The sequence below is a fragment of the Adiantum capillus-veneris genome, chromosome 9 (genome assembly GCF_014529385.1).
Source record: "Adiantum capillus-veneris isolate H3 chromosome 9, ASM1452938v2, whole genome shotgun sequence".
Lineage (NCBI taxonomy): Eukaryota > Viridiplantae > Streptophyta > Polypodiopsida > Polypodiales > Pteridaceae > Adiantum > Adiantum capillus-veneris.
The window spans coordinates 52252404-52277575 of NC_140939.1; the positions used below are offsets into that span (position 1 = coordinate 52252404).

General features: G+C 45.7%; 1 protein-coding gene across 5 annotated transcripts in view; it reads left to right on the top strand.

The window, feature by feature from the left end:
- Positions 1 to 25172, top strand: part of LOC147450474 (Membrane fusion protein Use1) — a 93159-nt gene that overhangs the window by 37966 nt on the left and 30021 nt on the right. For 3 of the 5 annotated variants that reach the window (XM_086520730.1, XM_086520729.1, XM_086520727.1), the window contains exons 3-8: positions 21180 to 21259; positions 21345 to 21412; positions 21768 to 21843; positions 21917 to 22038; positions 22137 to 22262; positions 22340 to 22420. In XM_086520730.1, coding sequence (XP_086376856.1) covers positions 21180 to 21259; positions 21345 to 21412; positions 21768 to 21843; positions 21917 to 22038; positions 22137 to 22262; positions 22340 to 22420 — 553 coding nt within the window. Of the gene's footprint in view, positions 1 to 21145; positions 21260 to 21344; positions 21413 to 21767; positions 21844 to 21916; positions 22039 to 22136; positions 22263 to 22339; positions 22421 to 25172 lie in introns of those variants that run through there. The other 2 variants (XM_086520731.1, XM_086520732.1) reach the window with 2 other exon arrangements.

Consider the following 25172-nt stretch of genomic DNA (forward strand, 5'->3'; position numbering starts at 1 on the left):
TCATTTATCTTTTCTTTTATCTGGAAATGTCCATAGTATCTAATGCTTAGCTTTGGAAAAAGTAGCTCCTTTTCCTTTTTCTTTCTCAGGTGTGCCTTCTCAAAACGTAAGAGCACCCAATCGTCTTCCTTTAATTTCAAATCGCGACGGTGTCGATCTGCTGCCTTCTTGTGTCTTTCCTGAGATTTTGCTAAAGCCTCCCGGACCTTGGCAAAAGCAGTGTCCGAGTCCCTCGTGTACTTGTCGGCTTCAAAAATCTTATCTTTTGTGCTTAGGAAGGGTGGAACCTTTGTAGCACCTTAAATAATCTCAAATTGCTCCTTTCCCGTCGAAGTGTGGATCGTGTTATTGTAGGCAAATTCCACCAAGGCCAAAAACTTTTCCCATCCAGTCTTCTAATTAGAAATGTAAGACTTTCAATAAATCGAGTACGACTGAATTTGCAATCTCAGATTGTCAAGTGGAAAGATGACGAGAACTGCAACCGTGTGCCAATGTTCTCCCAAATTGCCTTCTCAAACAAACTCGTGAATCGGGGATCTCTGTCAGAGACTATGGTCTCAGGCATGCCATGTAATCTGAATATGTGGGCAAGGAACAGTCTCGCTAAATGATCCGACTTGACTGTTTTCTTCACTGGAATGAAATGAGCTTGCTTGCTAAATCTGTCAATAACAGTCCAGATACCATCGTGTCACTCTGAGTCTTTGGGAGATCAAAAATGAAATCCATAGCAATACTTTCCCCGGGGCGGGTGGGAATGGGTAAAGGCTGTAACAATTCCTGTTCTTTATGCCTGTCAAACTTGACCTTCTGGCATACCAAGCAACTGCGTACAAAATCGTCCACATCCTTCTTAAGTCTCGGCCAAAAGAAGTATCGCTCTACACCTTTCAAGGTGGTATCAATGCCGCGGTGACCCGTAAATGGTGGACAGGGGCATTCGGTTAGCACCTTTTCCCTCAACGACTGTGTAACGCACAACATCGTTTTCTTCATCAAGTAGCCATTCCCGTGGAATATCCCGCTACTACCTCCCCATTCTGTATTCGACTGAATATATATGAGAAATCTGGATCTGTGGCGTACTGATCGACCATGTCCTCGAAGCTTCTATGATGAATCGTGGAAATAGCCAAGACCAACGGCTTCCGGGACAAAGCATCTGCCACCAAGTTCTTCTGTCCCTGCACATGGACAATCTGGAAGTGAAACTCTGACAAGATGTTAGCCCAATGTATCTGCTTCTCCGAAAGCTGCTTTTGTGACAAGAAGTAGCGAAAACTCTGATGATCAGTGAAGACCATAAAATCGGCTCCGAGTAGGTAATGTCGCCACTGAGTAAGAGCATGCATAACCACCAAAAGCTCTTTCTCGTAAATTTGTGCTATCAATTTCGGCCTTGAAAACAATGCTCTTATAGGCAATGACATGGCTTTCTTACATTCAGGGCGCACTCAGACTTCGACCACTAGCATCACAATATACTTCGAATGACTTTTGCAAATCCGGCAAATTCAAAACTGGTCCCGTAGTCAATTTCTCTTTCAAAGTGTGAAAGGCAGTCACCTCTGTGAGTCCCCACGAGAAAGGGACTCCTTTCTGTGTCAAGATATGCAAAGGGGAATTAACCTCTGCAAACTTTCTAATGAACCGCCGGTAGTAAGTACATAAACCCAAGAAGCTTCTAACTTCATGGACATTCTTCAAATCGGGCCAATCACGTATAGTCTCAATCTTGGTTGGGTCCAATTGTACTCCCGCTGCCGAGACAATGTGTCCCAAAAAGTGCATCTCCGGTAAGAAAAATTCCCTCTTCTTGGCATTGATCACCAACTTTTTATCTTGCAATGCTTGAAAGACTTGTAGCAGATGTCGTCTATGTTCCTGCCTCATCCTTGGAGAAGACTATAATGTCATCAAAGAAAGTGTCAACAAAAGATCTGTACTCTCTGAAAATCCTGTCCATCATTTGGTTAAAAGTCGCTGGGGCATTGGTAAGGCCAAAAGGCATCACCAAAAATTTATCTAAACGGAAGCACGACCGAAAAGTTGTCTTGTAGACATCTCTTGGCTGGCGCGATTCGGATCTGATGATATCCGCTCTTCAAATCAATCCTGCTGAAACGAGAGGATCCCTGTAATCGGTCAAGAATATCATCGATCCTCGGAATCAGAAATATTTTCTTGATGGTGATTTTATTGAGAGCTCTATAATCAATGCACATTCTCCAAGATCTGTCTTTCCAACAACACCGGAGAGCAGTAGGGTGAAGTACTCGGCTCGATAAGACCCTTTTCCAAGAGGTCTTTCACTTGGTTCATAATCTCTTCATTTTGGGCTCGGCTCACATGGTAAGGTGGCCGGTTCGGTGGTGTGCTTCAGGGATCAAATAAACAGTATGATCCTCAGGACGAGCTGGTGGTAACTCGCCTGACAGGCCCTCAGAAAAGCAATCGGCATGAGCGTGGAGAAAATCTTGGCGTTCTTTATCAAGTTCAGACATATTTCTCCTATGTTCATCATTTAACTCTTTCAAAAGGATCGAGTAAACAAACAGACCGGATTTCATTAATTTCGAAACGGTAGAAGCCAATAAAATAAGGACAGGCTCGCCCTTCAATTTCACATGAAGTACAATTTTTCGGCCCTTTTTATTTGTCAATGTCGCTTTTTTCGCCCGATAATCGACCATAGCGTTGTTCGTATGGTACCAATGGATTCCTAGGAGGACATCTCAAACTTCCAAGGGCATCATGTGGAAGTCGTCGTGTCCCAAATACCCCTGATAATGCAACCAAAGTTTGCCAATGATAGGTGTAATGGCCACGTCCCGTCCGGGTGCCGCTATAACTCCCTCTGCTTGGGGTCTCATCCGATTGGGTGTAATCTCGAGCCGTGCCGCCAATTCAGGTGAAATGAAGTTGGTCTTGGCTCCTCCATCAAAGAAAATCAGGGCTTCTTGATCTTTCACTTTGCCCCAAGCTCGACAAAGTTCTGTACTTTCATCAATCATGCTTGGGTCAGTACCCATGCAATCTGGAACCAGATCGCTTGGGTCAGTACCCATGGCTTCTTGATCTTTCACTTTGCCCCAAGCTCGACAAAGTTCTGTACTTTCATCAATCGTACTTGGGTCAGTATGCATGCAATCTAGAACCAGCCTTGCTTTCATCTTGCCTTTTCTACCACGTTCCTCAGCTGCTCTCGAACTCTCTGGCTTGTCTTCATTCTGTTTTGCTGTGCCTTTTTAGGGCACTTCGCGAAGACGTGCCCATGTTCCCCGCATCCAAAACACTTCCCCTCTTTGATGTAGTTGGCCCTCTCTCGAAGAGTGAGCCGGGGTCGTGAATCCTTAATTTTCTTTTCTTGGGAACTCTTTCTCTTTCTACTTTCATTATTAGAAGTCTGTTGGGTTCTTTGAGTCAAGATCCCATCAATGGGTAAGTCAGATTGCCTGAATGTATGGCAAAACCCCATTTCGCAGGACCCATCAATTCTTGAATAGAATTTGACTTTTGTTCCAAGCAGTAGTCTCGGATCTTTGTAGGAAGTCCGCAACAAAAGGGCTCAATTTGTTCTTTAAACGAGACCTTCTTAAATGAAGAGGCTGGTAGAAAAGAGGTGTAAAATCTCTTGCAATAAGCATCCAGAGAATCTCCCTTGGTCATCTGAAGATGATTCCAAGCAGTTCATATATCTTGTTCGTACTCTCGAGTCAGCCAAGAAGAAATAAAAAGCCTTTTGAATTGCAACCATTTAACCGGAGCTTTCTTTCTGAATAGAAGGGTGGACCACCATGTTCGAGCATTTCCCTTGAAGAAAGAAGTATCCCTCCGAATCTTGGAGTGCTCTGAGTAATGCCCTACAGAGAAAGCTATGTCAAACTGCCGTATGAAGGCCAAAGTCCTCAGAGCATCTTGAAATCCAGAAAAAGAGTCAAACTTAATTGACTGTCCACCTTCTTTGAATTCTTTTACTTTCTTGGTTTTATCTTCGAGGAAGTCATATTGGTTGGCTTTATAAAAATGCTTCTTCTTTGCGTAAAACATGTGATCGTCGGAGTCCGAACTATCTGAGGATGAGTCCTATGTAGAATTGTCTGAAACTAGGCAAAATTTAGGCTTCTTTGCCTTTTTCTTGCCCTTTCCGAAGCTTTGCTTTTTGCTTCGCTTTTTGCCTTTTCTGTCTTCTTCGCTCGAGTTAGAAGAGCTAGAAGAACTGTAAGAAGAAGAAGAAGAAGAAGAAGAAGAAGAAGAAGAAAAACTAGGTAGTTCTTCAAATCGTACACGCTTTTTCTGCTTTCTTGCCAATGCAAAAGTAGATTGACAACCCAAATAACCCGAGAAGTCAGTCCCTTTCTTATGCTTTTTGTCTTTATTGTTTGCGTCCAAAAGCCGGCTGATCTGTGTCTGAACCTGTAAGGTGCAGCGGAAGTGAATGTTTAACATGAAGCCTCAATTTCCCAATTAAGGGAGTGACTGAAGCTTCTTGCCCCTTGAAAGCACTGTCTGCGGGTAGAACATCTCCCATCTCATAGGCTTGTATGCCTAGCTTGGTGGTCAACTCTATAGATATAAAATTGTGAGTAGAACCAGGGTCAAAGAGAATAAAAGCATCATGTTCTCTTACCTTTCCCCAAGCATGGCATAGAGGAGATCCTTTGTGGTGAATTTGGTGAGTCTTCTCCTCTTGGATTTCAACCAAGGTAGCTCTAGGAGGATCTTGGCGGTTGTTCTTTTGGGGACAAGCGCGGTACGCATGCCCTTGTTCGCCGCACTTGAAACACCGGTTATCCTTGCGATAACGCTCAAGCTCTTCAAGAGAGAGTTTGTTTTTACCTTTGTATACTCCCTTTTCTTTAGCTTTGTTGGAGTTGCCCTTAGGAGACTTTTGGACATTATCCTTCCCCTTAGGCTCGTTGGAACCCTTGTTTTTCGTGGGCTTATTATTTCTTTTAGCCCCCGTTGGAAATTGATTCGAGAGGCCACCATAGTATGGTGTATTACCGCCGATATATTGCTCAAGATGAGTGCTCGGAACTGTGCTCAAGGTTCCTTTTTCTTACGAAAGGGAGAGCCTTCCATTACTTTAGTGAGAGAGTGCAATTGATCACAAACAAAGTGAATAGACACTGTGCGTGAAGGTGTTGAGATTGAGAGAGAGAGAGAGAACAATACGACACCAGAATGTTGTCAAACCCTCCTCCGAAGGCCCCACTCTCTATGGCGAGAGCGGTCTACTTATGATTGCACAAATCTCTACAATGCTTGGACTTGCGGACGATGTCGACGACGATGAGACGGGCTGAAATCTGAAAACGCTAATGGCTGAAATCTGCAAATCTTTATTTGCTGAATTCTGACTCTATGTCGGTGAGGATGTCGATGACGACGGTACGACGACGACGCGCTGAAAACGCAGATGCTGAAATCTGCGTTTTCCGGGCTGCATCTGCAAACTACATAGGATCTGACCGTGCGGCGAGGATCTGCTACGGGAAGGTGAGATCTGCGAGGTTTGGGACTTCTACTGCGGGTTCTGACTGCTGAAAACTGAAAATGCTGAGTCTAGGGCTGATTCCGCCGCACGGTCAGATCCTGCGTAGTTTGCAGATTCAGCCTAGAAAACGCAGATTTCAGCATCTGCGTTTTCAGCATGTCGTCGTCGTACCGTCGTCATCGACATCCTCACCGACATAGAGTCAGAATTCAGTAGATAAAGATTTGCAGATTTCAGCCATTAGCGTTTTCAGATTTCAGCCCGTCTCGTCGTTGTCGACATCGTCGGCAAGTCCAAGCATTGTAGAGATTTGTGCAATCATAAGTAGACCGCTCTCGCCATATAGAGTGGGGCCTTCGGAGGAGGGTTTGACAACATTCTGGTGTCGTATTCTCTTCTCTCTCGTGCAGCGGAATGAATGTTGAACTTTGCTCAAGATGAGAGCTCCGAACTGTGCTCAAAGTTCCTTGTTTTTAGGGAAGGGAGAGCCTTCCGTGCTTTAATGAGAGAGTGCAAGTGATCACAAACAAAGTGAATAGACATTGTGCGTGAAGGTGCTGAGACTGAGAGATATAGAGAGAAGAGAATACGACACCAGAATGTCGTCAAACCCTCCTCCGAAGGTCCCATTCTCTATGGCGAGAGCGGTCTACTTATGATTGCAAAAATCTCTACAATGCATGGACTTGCCGACGATGTCAACGACGATGAGACGGGTTGGAAACTCAAAACGCCGAGTCTAGGGCTGATTCCGTCGCGAAGATCTGCAAAAACGTTGAGGCTGATCTGCAAACCAAAAACGCTAGGGCTGAAAATGGGTCCTGCTGCAAACACGCTGTGGATCTGTTGGTGAAATCCACTAACGCTAGTGCTGATCCGTCCTTTGCTGTTGCCAGGTTGCTGCAAGTGTAAAAACATTGACTGATCTGATGCAAAAACGCTAGGCCTTCTACAGTGCTGAAAACGCTAGAGTTGTCCCAGGGGTCGGTCTTGCTGAGAAGTTGCCTGTTGAGCAAGGTGCTCCTGGTGCCTCTTCTGCTAGAAAGTGCTAGCGCTAGGTTTCTACTTATACAAACTTAGTAAATTTGCTCTACCTACTTTCCAACAAAAGTCACTTAATAAATAAGTGAAAAATGTCAAAAATAGGGAAAATAGGTTTTAATGCACTGGAAAATTCCCTTGATGGATTCTGATGGTAATGCTGATGATCATGTTGTGTGCAACCGGAGGATATGCATCTACTCTAAGTGTTTGGGCATGCACGGTCTGCGAACAGACTCACAAAAGTGCCAGATAACTTCCTATTCTAGACTGTCTTGACTGAACTGAACCTTGGTCATGCTGTAGCTTGTCCACGGACACATAGGGTTGGATGTGTCACGTGACATCCCCTCCTTTTCAAAGTGAGGTACTGGTACCGAGCTGTATGGCGTCGAGGGAGATCGCCAACAACATCTGGAATCCTCGAAAGGACTCTTCGCTGGCCCACTCTGCGGTGTGGGTCGTGCGATACTTGAACTTCATAAAGGTATGCAACACTTGCTTATTTGGGCCGCGTCGAAAGCGACACAAAGTCATCTTCAATGCGTCCATTTCGTCTATAGTCATGCGTCTACCTTCTTCAAGAATCTCCGAGGCTGAAAATTCCTGAAACCACTTCCAACACAAAAACATGAACATACCCATTTCATGTAAAGTGACTGGAAAAGCTCGTCTTCTCTAAAGACTATGCATGCAATGTAGATGAACATATAGACGGAGTGCCAAACCGTTCACCACACACACGCAAACAATGAGATTGAATCTTGTGTTTCTGATCTAAATCAATCAACTGTGGCAATTCACAACGGAAATGCCTATGCTTTGGTGCTCATACTTTCTTGTGCTCTTTCCAACTGTGTCGTGCCAAGGAAGGGACATGGAATGTGACTTTCTTGAATGCATACTTTTCAGCTTTTCATGAATAATCCGCATACATCCGTGCTCATTCATGAGTGAAATGTGCTCAACGTACAATATGTCATGCCTAGGAAAAGGGATCACATAAAGACGCTGATTAAAATACAGGAAACGATCACGAATGAAACACTCGTACAATGCGTGCTGACTAATCATTCGAACACATAGTACTTCCTGTGGGGGTTCTTTGGACCTAGGCTCGAGAGCCAAGATCGGTTCGTCGTGTTTGATCGAATCTGCAACGAGGTTAGCTTTGCTAGAAAAAGCATCAACTAAACCATCATCCTTGTGAACAATCACATCATCTTTATCGTGCAAAACATCATGCTTGTGAGAAATCACATCTTGATCATGCAAATCATCATGCTTGTCCTTATCATCCAAATCATCATGCTCATCATTATCATGCAATTCATTATGCTTATCATCATGCAAATTCTGTGTGTCATGCTTTGGAGAAGAAGAGACTGAGAGAGTCTCCTTTTCCAGAATCCCTTGCATCTGTGCCTGCACTTGAGAAAAGAGTCGCAACATCTCTTTCATGTGTCGGTCGTTCATTGCTTGTCTTGCTTTGTTCTCGCGATCAAATTCTGCTCGTCTTTCTTTGGCTTCTGCTTCTTGCCTTTATTGTTGTTGCTGCTGCTACCTTGAACCGTTGAATAGCACCTCGAAGGAGGATGCCCCTTCTTACCGCAATTGCTACAAAATTTATTGATATAACAATTCTTAGCTACATGTCCCATTTTACCACAGTCGTAGCACTTTCGAACATTGGAAGATAATGTAAAATCTATGGGCGATTCATCTCTCCTTGCCAAAAAAGCTCTGCTTGTTGGTGTAGATAAATTTTTTTGCTTCTTTTCTTCTACTTGAAGCGAGCTTACCACATCTTGAAGTGTTGGAGTTGGCTCCTTTTCTTCAAGAATAGTGGCTATATGGTCTTAGGTGGAAGGAAGTGCACTAAAGAGGAGTGCAACTTTGTCGTCTTCTTCTACTTCGCATTGGATGTAGGTTAATTGTGTGATCATACTTTTAATTAAGCTTATTGACCAAACTGGCTATGTCTTCCCCCTCGAGCATAGTGAGTTTGTAAAGTTGCCTTTTTAGGCTAACTTTACTCTGTTTGGCTCTAGCTCCAAAATTCTTTTCCAAAACTTGCCAGGCCTCGTATGCATGAGTGCACTCATCTATAAAATGTACATAATTATCATGGATTGCAATAATTATAATGCCAAGTGCCTGTTCATCTTTTTCTCGATTCCCTTAGCTTAGTTTGCCAGGTTGGAAGCCCTCTTAAATTTTTTTCTTCCATGATGCAAGTGCTCGTAAAACATGCCAGGGACTTGGTCTTACCGATAGAGAGACTCTCTCTCTATGACAGTGTCTTGCCCAATTTTACAAAGAAAGTAGTATAGGTGCGAGCTTAATAATCTAGATTGTAAAGTCACTCTTCATGAATAAGAATGAAGCAACTCTTTACAGGAAGTAGTGCCCTTATGTGGCGTTGGTGCATTTACCTTGAGACTTTGAACACTTGACGCTTTGAAGCTTTTGAAAGTCACTCTAAAACTTGCTTTAGCTTTGAGAGAGGACTTGTTTTGCTTGGTGTGAAGGAAGAGTACACGCCCGCCTTGATAAAACTTGAAGGAGTAATGTTGCCTCAACGGTGTGAGCTCGTTATTCTCTCTCTCAAACCTTCTCTCACCCTGCTTGTACACGTGTGGAATGCCGAGCCGATAGTCGAGAGCAAGGGGGTGGGGTGTGCAACCACCCTAAGGCTTATTAAAAATAAAAAAAATAAACAAAAAATTCAATGCTTTGTCGAATGCTGCACGAGTCTCCTACGAAGCCGAGCTGTGTGTGTATATGTGAGAGAGCAACACGTTGCCTACCGACCTGCTTGCACAGCGCTGCCTTCAAACTTCTCAATTCCAAGCTTGATTTGCTATCGAGATCGTTCGAGCCCGACTCTAGTGCTGCAAACTGCTTCTATCTACTCTGCTTGCATAGCTCGATTCCTTGGCCAAACGAGCTGCCCCGGTTCTACCTGGTTTGCCTTGTTATTCACTTGATCGACTCTGTCTACTCAAACTCCCGACCTCGCTGCCAGATTCCACTGTTGAATTGCTCACCTTTGTAGTGCTTGATACTCTTTGACTTTGCTCTTTCCAAGCTTTTGATTTCTGTTTACTGCTCGAATTTGACTTGCAAGCCCTCAAGCTCATTGGCTTGCCTTGCTCTGTAACGAGCTCTGCAGCCCCTCGATTTCCGGCTCCTGTTGCTATCGATGTCACAAGACGCGCACCACGTGCCAATAGAAAAGAACAGACTGAACAGGCTTTTAGCACTTAAGTAACAACTGAAATTGAAAGAGAGAGAGAGAGAGCACATGTGACACGGAGTGGCGGAATTCCACCCCAGAGAGTATTGGTCCCAACCCTTGGCGCCCCTTTCGGTATTTCTGTATATTACTTGAACTCAGTTTAATGCCGATACTCGCGCTCTGCACCTTCTTACTGAAGCGTGCCAGAGAATGAGGCCTCTGCACATTTAAAGGCCCTAGGCCCAAAAGCAGTTTACATGAAAAGCCTTAAACTCAAAAGTAACTGGTCTAAAAAGCATCTGGCCCCAAAAGCAGCCAGCGCAATTCACAGAAATCCGTACAACTGCCACATGAGCAAGCCAACGCGAAATCCATAAATCCGTACAATCTGCCACGTCAGCAGGCCAGCTTGAATTGCGAAAATCCGTACAATTTGCCACGTTAGCAGGCCAGCGTGAATTGCGGAATTCCGTACATAAACTGCTTCTGCTTCTTCACTTAGGGTTTAAGCCCCTCGGCTAGGATCTGCAAGTCAGCTCCGTTCTTCAGTGGCTTGACATGTCAGCAATTTGTGACATCCCCCCTTCTTGAAAGAAAGTAATCGTCCGTGATTACAACATATCTGCTAAACAATTTAACTCAAATTTCTTTTTCAAGGGACATTCCGAGGGACAATCAATTTGCTCTTTTTGTTAAGAAGTTTGCTTCTCCTTTCGGCTCCAGATTGGAACTCTTGTTATTTCGGCGTAGTAAAATTAGCCATCACACCTAGACCGCACTAATCTTCCATGGGTGTCTTGATGCACTAAAATTACAAATTACATACCCAGGCAATCTCATCCAATTAGGAATATTCAGTGGTTGGCACATCACAATGCAACACAAATGCTCACATATGCATGTTACAAGACATAGAAACATAAAGTTTGTAACAGACTTGGACACTGCAAGTCAAGATTCTACCGTGACATGACAAGAATTCACTTCAAAACAGTTCACTTTTCACAATTGGTTCGACACGGCCTGACGGAGTTCCGTGCCTAGAGATATTGGCCCCAAAGACTTGTGCCCCTTTTGGTATTTCTTTTTGTATTAATCTGTTGCCAAAGTCTTTTTGTATTACTCTGTTGCCAAAGTACAGTAGAGTGGTGCTCACAGGTTCGGTCAGACAGGGTTGTCCTCTTGCCCCTTTTCTCTTTCTGTTCTATGCAGAGGCGATGAGCAGATTTTTGGTGTCACAGCAGGTTGGTTTGAGAGGCTTAGCACTCCCTATACAGGGAGATGAGCTTCTGGATGCTGAGTTTGCTGACGACTCAGCCTTGTACTTAGAGGGCCAGGAGGCCAATCTACACAGATGTGAGCAGGCTTTGGAGACCATCTGCTGTGCATCGGGCGCATTGATCAACTGGAGAAAGACAGTGGCTTTCTCGGTTGGCAGTGCTCCTGTGCCAGATTGGATGCCAGGAGAGGGTTTCAGGTGGATTCCTCCAGGGACTGTAGTTCGGTACTTGGGTTGTCAGGGTGGTCTGGACTTGTCCCCCAAGCAGCAGATTGCTCCTCTTCTCCTGTCCATCAGGAGAAAGCTGTTACATTGGAGCTCAGCATGACTTTCGCTGGCTGGTAGAGTAGTAGTTGCCAACTAGGTGTTGTTGGCGACTATGTGGTACATCACTTCTTGCTGGATCTTCTCGAGTTCTTGTATCAGCCAGGTAGAGAGGCTGATCAGGAACTTCCTTTGGTCAGGTCGCGATACTCAGATTGCCCGAGCCAAGGTGGCTTGGTCGGTCATCACACTTCCTTGTTCTCAGGGAGGGCTTGGGATCATTGATCTTGCACAGCAGAGCAGAGCCCTTCTTGGGAAGTTTGTCGTCAGAGGACTTCTTCCAGGCGAGGAGCCCTGGAAGGAATTCTTGTTGCAGAGGCTTCGTGCCAGGGTGCCTCAGTCAGGAGGCCCTTGGCAACCTTCGACCAGATGGATCTTTTCAGAGCTGCGCCGAGTTGGTTTGAGCAAGAGACTGGAGGACAGATTCGGTGTGAGTTTGCTTCGATCTTGGGAGCTCTTACGGCATGGCCTAGAGCAGAGATAGCCGACGTGCACGGGGAGCGCCTACGGCAGCCCCTCGTCTGGAACCCCATGGTTAGCACTCAGAGAGGCCACTTGGTTGGGAGTCGGCCTCATGTTTCTTGGGGTCCCATGGTGGCAGGTCCAGCGCGTTCTCTAGGTGAGTGGCTAGAGTTCACAGGTTTGTCAGAGGAGGTGCAGGCTGTCCAGCTACAGGGCATGAGAGGGGTGCAGAGCATGTGTCAGGACATCTCAGAGTCAGTTCCAGCTGAGTGGCTCACGCCTCTCGAGCCTGTAGCACCCCGGTGGATGGGAGCCTTCACACGACTGGAGGTTCTCATTTCAGTCAGAGCTTGCTCAGAGACTGTCCCAGCCCTGTTCTTCGAGCTTCAGGGTGGGGGACGATTACAGCGAGTTGCAGTAGAGGCCCTGTAGGTAGCAGAGTGCTTTTTCTAGAGGATCCGAGTTGTGGGCATCTGTGGGAGGACTTGCGTCATAGACCCTGACCCAGCAGCTCTTGAGACTGGACACTGGAGGCTATGGGCTTGGGAGTGTTGTCCACTGGCACGAGTACAGTGGGATCCTGGTGAGTGGCTATGGAGGAACCCCTTCTCTTCTGCCGACCGCTCAGGAGTCCCCTTCTTTCAGTACACTGTTCGGCTTGGACGTCATATACTTGCAGCACAGAGAGAGGCCCGCCCCGCTGCAGCACGTCATTGGCAGGAGGAGGGCCTCACAGTCGAGTTCTTGGCAGCTTTTTGGCAGAGGCTGTGGGACTCCAGACAGCCGAGGCGAGTCACCTTGTTCCAGTGGCTGGTTGCACACAGAGCCGCAGCAGTAGGGAGCTGGCTTGTGCATAGTGGTCTCTCGGCCGCATGTGCAGCCTGTGACCAGTTGGTGGAGAGTCAGCGTCACTGTCTTTGGGATTGTTCCTCGGCCCAGCAGGTGTGGCTACGTGTTCTTCGGCTGATGCCTGCCCTCTCCACGGCTCGACAATACACTTGGGGGGCAGCGGCTTGGTCCACCCTCACGGGCCCAGCACTTCAGTTTGAGCTATCTTCCACCAGCAGGATGATAGTGATACAGGGGGGGCGACCTACACTCCAGCCTGCTATAGAGATCACTCCACAGGAGTGGTGTAGTGAGAGAGAGGAGTGTTGGGAGCTCATCAGCGGCCTAGCTCTCTGGTTCATCTGGTGGGCCCGCTGTTTCCGTATCTTTGAGGCTCGTCCTGTGCCACCAGCAGAGACTGTTCGTGACTTTTGGCTAGAGCTGATCCATACTCTCAGAGGACAGCTTGAGGGACTATAGGGCAGCTCCGACCGCATGTGGGAGCGCCGCGAGGCTTTTCTTTGACTCTGGCGCCCTGGGCCTTTCTACACCATAGTCCAGGGGGTGCTCAGATGGCACTACTGTCCACCTGTGTGGCTCTTCCCTCCTCCCATCTCTTGATTTAGCCTCATTGTATATATGCTGTTTTTTCATTGGGAGCGTCTCCCCATCATGCTTGTTGTAGCCCTCTCTCGCAGAGGTGGATGTAGCCCTATGGGCAGTTTTCATTAACTAATAGAAGGATCTTTTTCTCGGAAAAAAAAAAGTACAGTAGAGTGGTTGGGTCCCACTCTCAGACTCTGCGTCCTGATGCTCTGAGAAGTGAGAGACCAACTTCACTTATAAAGAGTTACAAGGGATGCCAAAAGCAGAGCCCCAAAAGCTATGCATCAAAAGCTACCCATTAAAAGCAAGCAATTCCTCTGACTTGCTTGGTAGGAATAAAGCAAAGCTTTAAAAATTAAAAGCTCTCTCTCTCTCTCTCTCTCTCTCTCTCTCTCTCTCTCTCTCTCTCTCTCGCATAGACCTTTGCGTAAAATAAAGCAAGACTTGCGTAGCTTTTTCTCAGCCCAGTCTGCGTAGGCTTTTCCATACACTGCCTAGCGCTTCTGGCGCCGCAATTCGCAGAGGGTTCGTACGCATCCCACGTCAGCATTTTCCCTGCGTTTTTCGAGCTCTGTTGCCAGCCAGGGAATGTGTGTTGTGTGTGTACTGTGGGCACGCCACGTCACCTGTTTGTGACATATCCCCCTCTTGAAAGCATTGTAATCGCCCTCGATTACGCCTGCAAAACAAACAGAGGCCATAAATTGTCTTAGCAGACACTGACAGTTAGTACCAACGCAGTAGGAACACACATCTAGTACATGTACCAATCGACAGTCACATCACACGACATCACATGACAAATCACAGTCAACATTCATTTGGATCTCAGACCATGATTTTATCGTCAATGCAATTAGCAATCGCATCTAGATCCACTCAGGACCTCGTAGATACCTGATTGACTAATTTCTATTGCAACCATGTCTATTGAGATCATTCAGACCAAAATGCTGCAGTCATTTCGTCTATCAGTTCCTGCACTTAAACAAGTCAAGAACAAATCAATATCATATAATTGGGGATTCTAGTTCATAAAGTCATTACATCAGAATACTGTCATCTCTTAGTATCCTTGAAGCTCAAAGAGACATTAGTGACTCTAGTATCAAAAATCGAGGGATCTGTTGACAAAGAAGCGGAGTAACTCCCCTCTTGTGCATACCCGTTGCACCAGATTTCCGGCCAAGCTGAGTTCGGGGTTCCAATTGGAATAGACTATTCTAAACCAAAAGCTTCAAGGTAAAGATGTACAATCTGAGGAGTATCTGCTAGGTCCTCCTCCTCCATCCACTTCGCATCCAATGCAGGATAGTTCTTGAATTTAGCCAAGAACCGCCTTATCACTTTACCCTTAATCTTTCTGTCTTTATGTGCCAATATCTGTTCGAGAACAAGGATCTCCTCGTTTTCTTCCACTTCGGGTTGCTCATCAGGCTCCTCATCTTCGGGCACATCACCTTTAAAAGGCTTCAAGAGACTCACATGAAAAGCATTGTGAATCCTCCCAGTGTCGCGGACAGCTTCAGTCTAAAGGAGACTTCATTTATCTTTTCACAGATCTGGAAAGGTCCGTAGTATCGCATACTAAGCTTTGGAAAAAGCCTGTTCTTTCCCTTTTTCTTTCTCAGGCGTGCCTTCTCAAAACGTAAAAGCACCCTATCGTTCTTCTTCAATTTCAAATCGCGACTGTGTCGATCTGCTGCCTTCTTGTGTCTTTCTTGAGATTTTGCTAAAGCCTCCCGGACCTTGGCAAAAGTAGTGTCCAAGTCCCTCGTGTACTGGTCGGCTTCAAAAATCTTATCTTTCGTGCTTAGGAAGGGTGGAACCTTCGTAGCACCTTCAATAATCCTAAATGGCGCCTTGCTGGTCAAAGAGCGGTTCGTGTTATTGTAGGCAAAGTCCACCAAGGGCAAAAACTTCTCCTATTGAGTCTTCTGATCAGAAATGTAAAACTCCAATAAATCCAGAACGACTGAATTTGCAATCTCACATTGCCCATTTGTCTGCAGGTGGAAAGATTACGAGAACTGCAACTGTGTGCCAATGTTCTCTCAAATAGCCTTCCAATTCAAACTCGTGAACCTGGGGTCCCTGTTGGAGACAATCGTTTCGGGCATGCCATGTAATCTGAAGATCTGGGTTACAAATAGTCTCGCTAAGCGATTCGGCTTGATTGTTTTCTTCACTAGAATGAAATGAGCTTGCTTGCTAAATGTGTCAATAACAATCCGGATACCATCGTGACCACTCTGTGTTCTCGGGAGATAAAAAACGAAATCCATTGCAATACTTTCCCAGGGGCGGGTGGGTATGGGCAAAGGTTGTAACAATCCCTGTGCTTTATGCCTGTCAAACTTGACCTTCTGGCATACCAAGCAACTGCGCACAAACTCGTCCACATCCTTCTTGAGTCTCGGCCAAAAGAAGTATCTCTCTACCCCTTTCAAGGTGGTAGCAATGCCGCGGTGACCCGTAAAAGGTGGACAGTGGCATTCCGTCATAATGATTTCCCTCAACGGTTGTGTAACGCACAACATGGTTTTCCTCATCAAGTAGCCATCCCGAATAGAGTATCCCGCTACTATCTCCCCATTCTGTATCCGAGTGAAAATATCTGCAAAATCTGTATCTGTGGCATACTGATCGACCATATCCTCGAAGCTCCTATGAACAATCATGGAAATAGCCAGAACCAATGGCTTTCGGGACAAAGCATCTGCCACCAAATTCTTTTGTCCCTGCACATGGACAATCTGGAAGTGAAACTGTGACAAGATGTTTGCCCACCGCATCTGCTTTTCCAATAGCTGCTTCTGTGACAAGAAGTAGCGTAAACTCTGATGGTCTGTGAAAACAGTAAAATCCGCTCCGAGTAGGTAACGTCGCCACTGAGTAAGAGTATGGATAACCGCCAAAAGTTCTTTCTCGTAAATCCGTGCTTTCAATTCCGGCCTTGAAAACAATCGGCTTTCATAGGCAATGACATGGCCTTCTCACATTAAGACCGCACCTAGACTACGACCACAAGCATCACAATATACTTCAAATGACTTCTGCAAGTCCGGCAAAGTCAAAACTGGTCCTCTAGTCAATTTCTCTTTCAATGTCTGAAAGGCAGTCTCTGTGGGTCCCCACGAGAAAGGGAATCCTTTCTGTGTCAAGATATGCAAAGGGGAAGCAACCTCTGCAAACTTTCTGATGAACCGCTTGTAGTACGAACACAATCCCAAGAAGCTTCTAACTTCATGGACATTCTTCAAATTGGACCAATCACGGATAGTCTCTATCTTGGCCAGGTCCATTTGCCCTCTTGCTGCTGTGACAATGTGTCCCAAAAAGTGTATCTTTGGTAGGAAAAAATCACTTTTCTTCTCATTAATCACCAACTTGTGATCTAGTAATGTCTGAAAGACTTGAAGGAGATGTTCTCTATGTTCTGCCTCATCCTTGGAGAAAACAATGATGTCGTGAAAGATAGTGCCAACAAATAGTCTGTACTCCTGAAAAATCCTGTCCATCATCCGGTTAAATGTCGCAGGAGCATTGGTTAGGCCAAAAGGCATCACCAAAAACTCAAATAACCCAAAAGTCGTCCGAAAAGCTGTCTTGTAGACATCTCCTGGCGCGATTCGGATCGGATGATATCCGCTCTTCAAGTTGATCCTGCTAAAGCACGAGGATCCCTGTAGTCGGTCAAGTATATCATCGATCCTAGGAATCAGAAATCTGTTCTTGATAGTGATTTTGTTGAGAGCTCTATAATCGATGCATATTCTCCAAGATCCGTCTTTCTTCAAAACCAACAACACCGGAGAGAAGTATGGTGAAGTGCTAGGCTGGACAAGACCCTTTTCCGAGAGGTCTTTCACTTGGTTCATAATTTCTTCATTCTGAGCTCGGCTCACACGGTAAGGTGGCCGGTTCGGTGGTGTGCTTCCAGGTATCAGATCAATGGTATGATCCTCAGGACGAGCGGGTGGTAACTCGCTTGGCAGCCTCTCTGAAAAGCAATCAGCATGAGTGTGGAGAACATCTTGGCATTCTTTATCAAGTTCAAATATATTTGTCCTATTCTCATCATTCATCTCTCTCAAAAAGATCGAGTAAACAAACAAACTGGATTTCATTAATTTTGAAATGGCCGAAGCCGATACAATAGCCTTAAGTTTTACATCAAGTACAATGGTTGTGTCCTTCTTTGTAGTCAAAGTCGCTTTTCTCGCCTGATAGTCGACCATGGCGTTGTTCTTATGGTACCAGGGAATTCCCAAGAGGACATGACAACCTTCCAAGGGCATTATGTAGAAGTCCTCATGCCCCAAATACCCTTGACAATGCAACTGAAGTTTGCCAATGACAGGTGTAATGGCGATGTCTGTGTCGGGTGCTGCTAGAACTGTCTCTGCTAGTGGTCCCATCCGATCGGGTTTGATCTCGAGCCACGCCGCCAATTCAGGTGAAATGAAGTTGGCCTTGTCTTCTCCATCAAAGAAGATCAGGGCTTCTTAGTCTTTCACTTTGCCCCAAGCTCGGCAAAGTTCTGTACTCTCGTCAATCGTGCTTGCGTCAGTACCCATGCAATCTGGAACCAGTTCTGCTTTCATCTTGCCTTTTCGTCCACGTTCCTCAGCTGCTTTCGAACCCTCTGGCCTGTCTTCATCCTTGTCGTTCTGTTCTTTTGGTGCCTTGTTAGGGCACGTCACGGAGAGATGCTTAGTTTCCCCGCATCCAAAGCACTTCCCCTCCTTGATGTAGAGAGCTCTCTCTCGAGGAGTGAGTTTGGGTCGTGCATCCTTTCTTTCTTTTCTGGATTGCTCTTCCTCTTTCTACTTTCATTGTTCGAAGTCTGTTCGGTCCTTTGCGTCATGCTTTCATCTGTGGGGTAGGTCAAACCGCCTGAATGAATGGCAAAACCCCGTTTCGCATGACTTATCAGTTCCTGAATGGAATTTGACTTTTGCTCTAAGCATTGATCTCGGATCGCATTGATCTCGGATCTGTGTAGGGAGTCCCAAGGTAAACCGCTTAATCTGTTCTTTGAAAGAGTTCTTAAATGAAGAGGCTGATAGAAAAGAGCTCCAAAATCTTTCACAATATGCGTCCAATGTATCCTTCTTGGTCATCCGAAGATGGTTCCAAGCAGTTTGTATCTCGTGTTCGTACTTCGAGTCAGCCAAGAAGAAATAGAAAGCCTTTTAAATTTCAACCATTTAACTGGCGCTGTCTTGTTTAATAGAAGCGTGGACCACCAAGTTCGAGCATTTTCCTTGAAGTAAGAGGTAGCCCTCCGAATCTTGGAGTGCTCTGAGTAACGCTCTCTAGAGAAAGCTATGTCAAACTATTGTATGAAGGCCAAAGCCTTCGAAGCATCTCTATAACCAGAAAACGTGTCAAATTTAATTGACCGTCTACCTTCTTTGAACTCTTGGACTTTCTTGCTTTTATCTTCCAGAAAGTTATACTGGTTGGCTTTATACAAATTCTTCTTCTTTGCATAAAAGCTGATGTCGTTAGAGTCCGAACTATCGGAAGAATTCCTCTGTAGAACTGTCAACAACTGGGTGAGATTTAGATTTCTTTGCCTTTTTCTTGCCCTTTCCAAAGCTTTTGCTTTTTGCTTCGCTTTTTCCCTTTTCTGTCTTCTTTCGCTCAAGTCAGAGGAGCTAGAAGCACTCGAAGAAGAAGAAGAAGAAGAAGAACTGGGTACTCCTTCAAATCAAACACGCTTCTTCTGCTTTCTTGCCGATGCAAATGTAGACTGACGACCCAAATAACCCGGGAAGTCAGTTTCTTTCTTCTACTTTTTGTCGTGCTTTTCTGCTTTGTTCTGCGTGTCAAAGAGCTGAGAAATCCGTGCATCAACCACCTCTTCTAATTCTTGCTCTGTATACATCCTTGAAGTAGGAGGTTTCTTGAGTGCTGGTTTGAGGGGTGGTTCTGTGGTTTGCCGCCACTGTGAATGCACCTCGTCGAAGGAGGTCTGGCTAATAAATTTTGCAAATTTCGGGTCCTTCGTAAAATTTAGCATCATCTTTGTTGCATCATCGATCAATCGTCGACGCTCCATCTCTTCAAGCTCTGTTTGAGTAGGCCGAGGTGGGCCATACTCCTCGCGTGAATCCTCTTCATGATCTCTTCCCGCATCTCTGGATGCAGAGGAAGTCGACTGATCTCCGTATGAGCCATAAGTGCCGCGTAAAAAGGATCGGATTTCCCGGTAGGAGAGAAATCGGCGGTGCTGTGATACCACTGTAACCGACTTGAACACTCCAAGTCAAGATTCTACCGCGACACGACAAGAATTCACTTCAAAACAGTTCATAGCTCACAATTGATTCGACACGGCCGGTGGAGTTCCGTGCCTAGAGATATTGGCTCCAAAGACTGGCGCCCCTTTCGGTATTTCTTTTTGTATTAATCTGTTGCCAAAGTACAATAGAGTGGTTGGGTGTCACTGTCAGACTCTGCGTCCAGATGCTCTGAGAAGTGAGAGACCAACTTCACTTATAAAGAGTTACAAGGGATGCCAAAAGCAGAGCCCCAAAAGCTGTACATCAAAAGCTACCTATTAAGAGCAAGCAATTCCTCTTACTTGCTTGGTAGGAATAAAGCAAAGCTTTAAAAATTAAAAGCCCTCTCTCTCTCTCTCTCTCTCTCTCTCTCTCTCTCTCTCTCTCTCTCAGGTAGACCTTTGCGTAAAATAAAGCAAGACTTGCGTAGCTTTTTCTCAGCCCAGCTTGCGTAGGCTTTTCCGTACACTGCCCAACGCTTTTGGCGCCGCAATTCGCGGAGGGTTAGCACGTTAGCATTTTCTCGCGTTATTGTGTGTTGTGGGCACGCCACGTTACCTGTTTGTGACAAAGTCACCGATGAACACTCCTCTCGCATAAGCTAACAAGGTCCGGGTTGGGAGATATTCAATGACTCCCTCATCACTCCTCCGGCATAACCTAAAGAGGTCCGGTCCGGGAGATATGGAGGCCTTTTACAACCAAACGCCCCCCCAGACCGTTGCCTTTGTTGTTTGGAGGTGCTGAGAGTAACCACTGCTCTGTCTTCTTAATACTCCTCTTGCATAACCATCTAGGTCCGGGTTGGGAGTAACAACAATAATATTTTTCAAGCATACAACCAAACACTCCCCAGACATCCGGTCTGCGTTGTTCGGAGGTTTTCTAGCATAAAACGAAATGCTCCCCAGACATCCTGTCTGCGTCATTCCGAGGTTCAAACAATACCAAAAGAGCATTTCTCACTACTACACCTAGGAGTAAAATCACCAATCATTAAAACCAGTATTAAAACCAGAGTCAAACATTTCAAATCAACACCAAGACAAGCTCAAACAAGATACCATCTATTTCAAACAAATTTTCAAACACTACTTTCTTAAATAGTGTTCAAAAGTATCTAGCTGTAAAAACAACTAGAGAGTTCATTCAAGGTTTTGTTTGGACAACCGAACTTTGAGGACGACTGGCATGTCCTTCTGCATCACGGTGATGGTTCGGTTCCGAACGTGGAGAGTCGCATCATTCTTGTCGTGCCAGGGCATGCCCAATAGAACGTCAGAAAGGCAGGTTTAGAGAGAGAAAATCAGCCTATTTTGGTGCTTCACTTAAATTCATGAAAGCTATCTTCTATCAACCATCAAAATAAAGAGTTAGGTGGTAGTTATAAGATTGTTTTATCTCATAATGCTATAGATATTGTGTTCTAAGAATGTATTAGTCCCGTTTCCCTATTTTATGTGCTCTCGTAATTTTCAAACAAAGGGCTGTTTCTTTCCCATGAAGTTGTCTCTACTTCTTGCACTTTGAAACTGAATTCATTAGACTCGTTTTTGTTTTCTTTCTGTATGAATGCTACTGATCTGTATCATTTCAAAATAGGGCTGACCAAGACGGAGATCAACTTGAGAAGATTATTGGCAGCCATGCCGCAACAGACCAACCAAGCTAAGTTGGCCCAGGTTAAGTTATGAAGAGCTCAAGCCTCAATTTTGCCAAATGCGTCAAAAGCGTCTTCTAAATTTGATCGTTCTGTTTGCTTTATAGTATGTTGTCACTTTGAGGGAACAATTAGCATTGCTTACTGGAGAAAGTGGCCAAGGCAGTCTCCCTTGGTAAGATATTCTCTACCCTTATGATTTTTGAGAGAAGCAGCTCGCAGAAATTGCATAGATTGGAATTGTTTGTACAAATTTTGTTTGCCCTTAGACAAATCAGAGAGTCAGTTTTAGTTAGCTTTTGGTATGTTTTTGAAACCTCCTATCTAGAAAAGCTCCTGGTGGGAAGAAACAGTTTAATGATTGCAAGGTTTTTTCTACTATTGCCCTAGTGCCAATTCCTGATTAGTAACTTGCTTTTTTGACAAATTATCTGACTTTTTCTGGAAGAAACTGCTCAACAAATTATCAATAAGTCCGGCTTCTTGTAGCTTGTGTAACTTTTTGTGGTTGTGGGGTTTCTTAAAAGCAGCATTTCTGAAGAAAAAGCGAAGGAATATGCGGGACAAATTGAAGTGGCAGCCTCAAGAGTCAATACAAATGAGTTGGTATTTTTTCCATTATGGTTTTACATTGAGTAACAAGTGGCATGATATGCTCATGTTTGAAAATTGTCAACAGAGCATGTGGGATATGCTTTCATCTAAAGAGGGTGTTTTGGACGTTCCCAAAGGTCCAAGGGGGAGTCTAATGGATTTGCAAGAAGATAGCTTAACAACATCTGGCCTGAGAAAAAGATTAATGTAAGCTAAGGCTTCTATTGGTTCATTGTAGCATTAGGGACATACTGAAGTCAGTCAGTAAAAAGAAGTAAGCTTAGTTACGATGGAATTCAATGTAGTCCTATCTCTAACAAAGACGTTTGTGGAGAGTTTATGAGTGATGGTATATTGATCAGTTCTGGTAGCCACGGAAACAGAAACAAATCGCCATCCAGGGGACTTGATTCTTCTGGTGGTGAGCACGGGTAAGTTACCTGCCGTTTTTTGGCAATTCTTTTAGGGTGGTAAAAATAATAATTTTGTTTCCTTTGTGATGAGACAGAGGAATTTGGAAATCCGAAAGCAAACCAAGCTCAGCTTTGAAAATAGACTCAGCAACCCTTGCGCTTATTGACAAGCACAGGTAAATAATTTCAACTTAAGTCACATTTCTGCACGCAGATGTCTAGGTTGTCAGGACTACAAACCGTGTTTGGTTCTTATAGTTCCAAGCGATAACAGTTTTGATTGACAATGGCTCATTCTTTTGCATCTCTTTGGTGCGGTCATGGACCTTGAACTATTGATAGTTTTGACCGGGTAGGCAATGCATAGAAAATCATAGTATGTGCTATTGCCATCGTCCTATATTGGAATGGCGGGCCTATAGCTTTTGCATGCTCTAGGCTCACTGCTTGCGCACCATTACCTTTTTGTGCTTGCTTGGAGGATTATTTATCTCGAAATGAAATGATATATTAACGTCTTCAAAAGGCCAAATTGACCTATGAGACAAGAGTTTACAAATGGTGAATCTGATACAATGTCTGTGTAAAAGGAGAGAACAAAACTGACAAACTGAAACTGAACTGAGCTGAAGTGAAATGGAACGAAAAGGAATGAGAGAGAGAGAGAAAGAAAGAAAGAAAGAAAGAAAGATTTTTTACGTCTATGTCAGGCCGAAATCGGCCTATGAGACAAATCAAATGTACATGGTGTGTATGTCATCCGTCTATCGGAAAGACAAATGAAACAAAACTGATACAAAACTGAACTGAATGTAGGTAGTGGAGTATCTGAGGAGGGATGGAGCTCTATCTCTAGGGGTATATGCATGTCTATATGCTCAAGGTAGTACAATCATGAGAATGCATCAAGCTATCTAGCTCCATCCTGTACAAATGGGGGGATGTAAGATGTGGTACATGGGCGGGGCTGGTGCCAAGGCTACCCGGATGAAAGCTGTCGGGTCGGCCCTCATCTGAGCTACTCGCTCCTCAGTGGCACGGCGCTCCCGGGCTCGGATCTCCTCGATCTGTCGGTGGTGGGAGCTCGCGCCCCTGTAGCCTGTGACTCGTGGTCGTCGTCTAGCTCGGCTCACCTCTGCCTGTGGGAGTGTCACTCCCCTCTGAGTGTCTGGTGAGGGAGGGGCGGCAATCCTCTGAAAGAAGTCTGTGAGCTGCGACTGTCTCCCCTCTGTCTGTGTAGCTGTGCGTGGCTGTAGTAGTGTGTCCCGATGGCTCTGTATCTCTAGTAAGAAACGTCCGAGCTGTCTCTGATCTCGAGAGTCCATGATCTCTCGGAGAGTGGGCTGTCCTCTGAATAAGGCCTCATACCTGCCTCTGATCTCAGTGTATGCTCTGCATCTACATACAAAGTGCTCCTCACTCTCCACCTCCTCTGTGCAGGCTCTGTAGACTCGCTCCTCCCTGGGAACACCAGTATGTCTCCCGATCTCAATCTCTAACCTGTGTGAAGCCACTCTCAGCTGACCAATCGCCACCCGTGAGCTATGTGGCTTATATGTGTCCATATAGCCTGGTCTCTGTATGAACCCCCCAGACAATATGGTGAGAAACTGGTCTCTGTAATCTGACATCCTCGTCCCCAAGCCAGGTGACTCCCAGACTCTCCTAGTGTATAGCTGCCACAGATCCTGTCTCAATACCAAGTTCCTCTCACTGCGAGAGAGGTGAACAGATGGTGAGTGGGGGTCGTACTGGAATGGTGGTAGGCTCTCCATGTCAAGACCGTGTCCCTCAAACCATGCTCTGACCTGTGAGTACCATGCTCTCTCATGCCCACTCTCTGATAGCTGTATAGCTGCCTCAAATGCTCTACGAGTAAGTCTGTCAGGAGGTAGCTCTCTCATCCTCTGGATGAAGCAGACTGTCTGGAATAGTGCCTCTACAACCATAGGTGGTGTGGCGAGCTCGGCTCTAATAATGTCATGTGGCACTGTCTTCTTGCTGCGGAGCAAGCGTGAGATCATACATACCTGTGGCCTCTCAAGCTGTGTCCACTGGTCAGCTGTCAATCCTGGTGCCCATACTGCCGCCGAGTACATCAGGGCCGGGGTGACTAAGGTGTCGAAAAGCCACCCCTTCGTGCGGGGCTCTTGAAAGTGTGCCTGGTGGCATCTCCGCTCTAGCATGGTCAGAGCTGCATATCCTCGGTGAGCCTGTCAGCAGCAGCCTGCCTCATAGTGAAGGGTCCTGGTAGGCTGGTGAATGTGATGCCAAGGTAGACATAGGAGGTGACTACATCAACCTGTCCTCCTGCTGCTGTGAAGGTGGCAGCGCTCCTCACTGCACTGGATGTGTGAAAGATCATGACCTTGGTTTTGCCAAGGTTCACAGTCAACCCCCTGTGTGTGCTGAATTCGTCCAAGGCCTCAAGATGGCGTTGCAAGCCCTCGGGTGACTCTGAGATCAACACAATATCATCAGCATATAACATGATGTGGACCGGAGTACCTGCCAAGTCGCTCCCCTCTCCCCCCTGCTCGTAGTATGTAGTTGGAGATCTCGTCGATGTAGAGCCCAAAGAGTGTCGGGGAGAGTGGGCATCCTTGCTTAACACCAATGGTGCTAGCAATGGTCTCTGAAAAGCCGCCTGGGCAACGAACTCGACCCGTCACCCTCTCGTAGAGAGTATATATGGCCCAAATCATCTCTGTTGGTACCCCAATGCTGTGAAGGCGCTGGAAGAGTCTCTCGCGTGGGACTGTGTCAAAGGCCTTGCGGAAATCCACAAAGCAGCAGTAAAGCCTCTTCTTCCGCGCCTTTGCCCCATCAATGAGGCAGCGCAGAACGAAGATGTGATCAGTGGTGGAGAAAGCTCGTCTGAAACCTGCCTGGCCTGGAGCTCGTAAACCCTCGGTCTCTGCGTAGCAG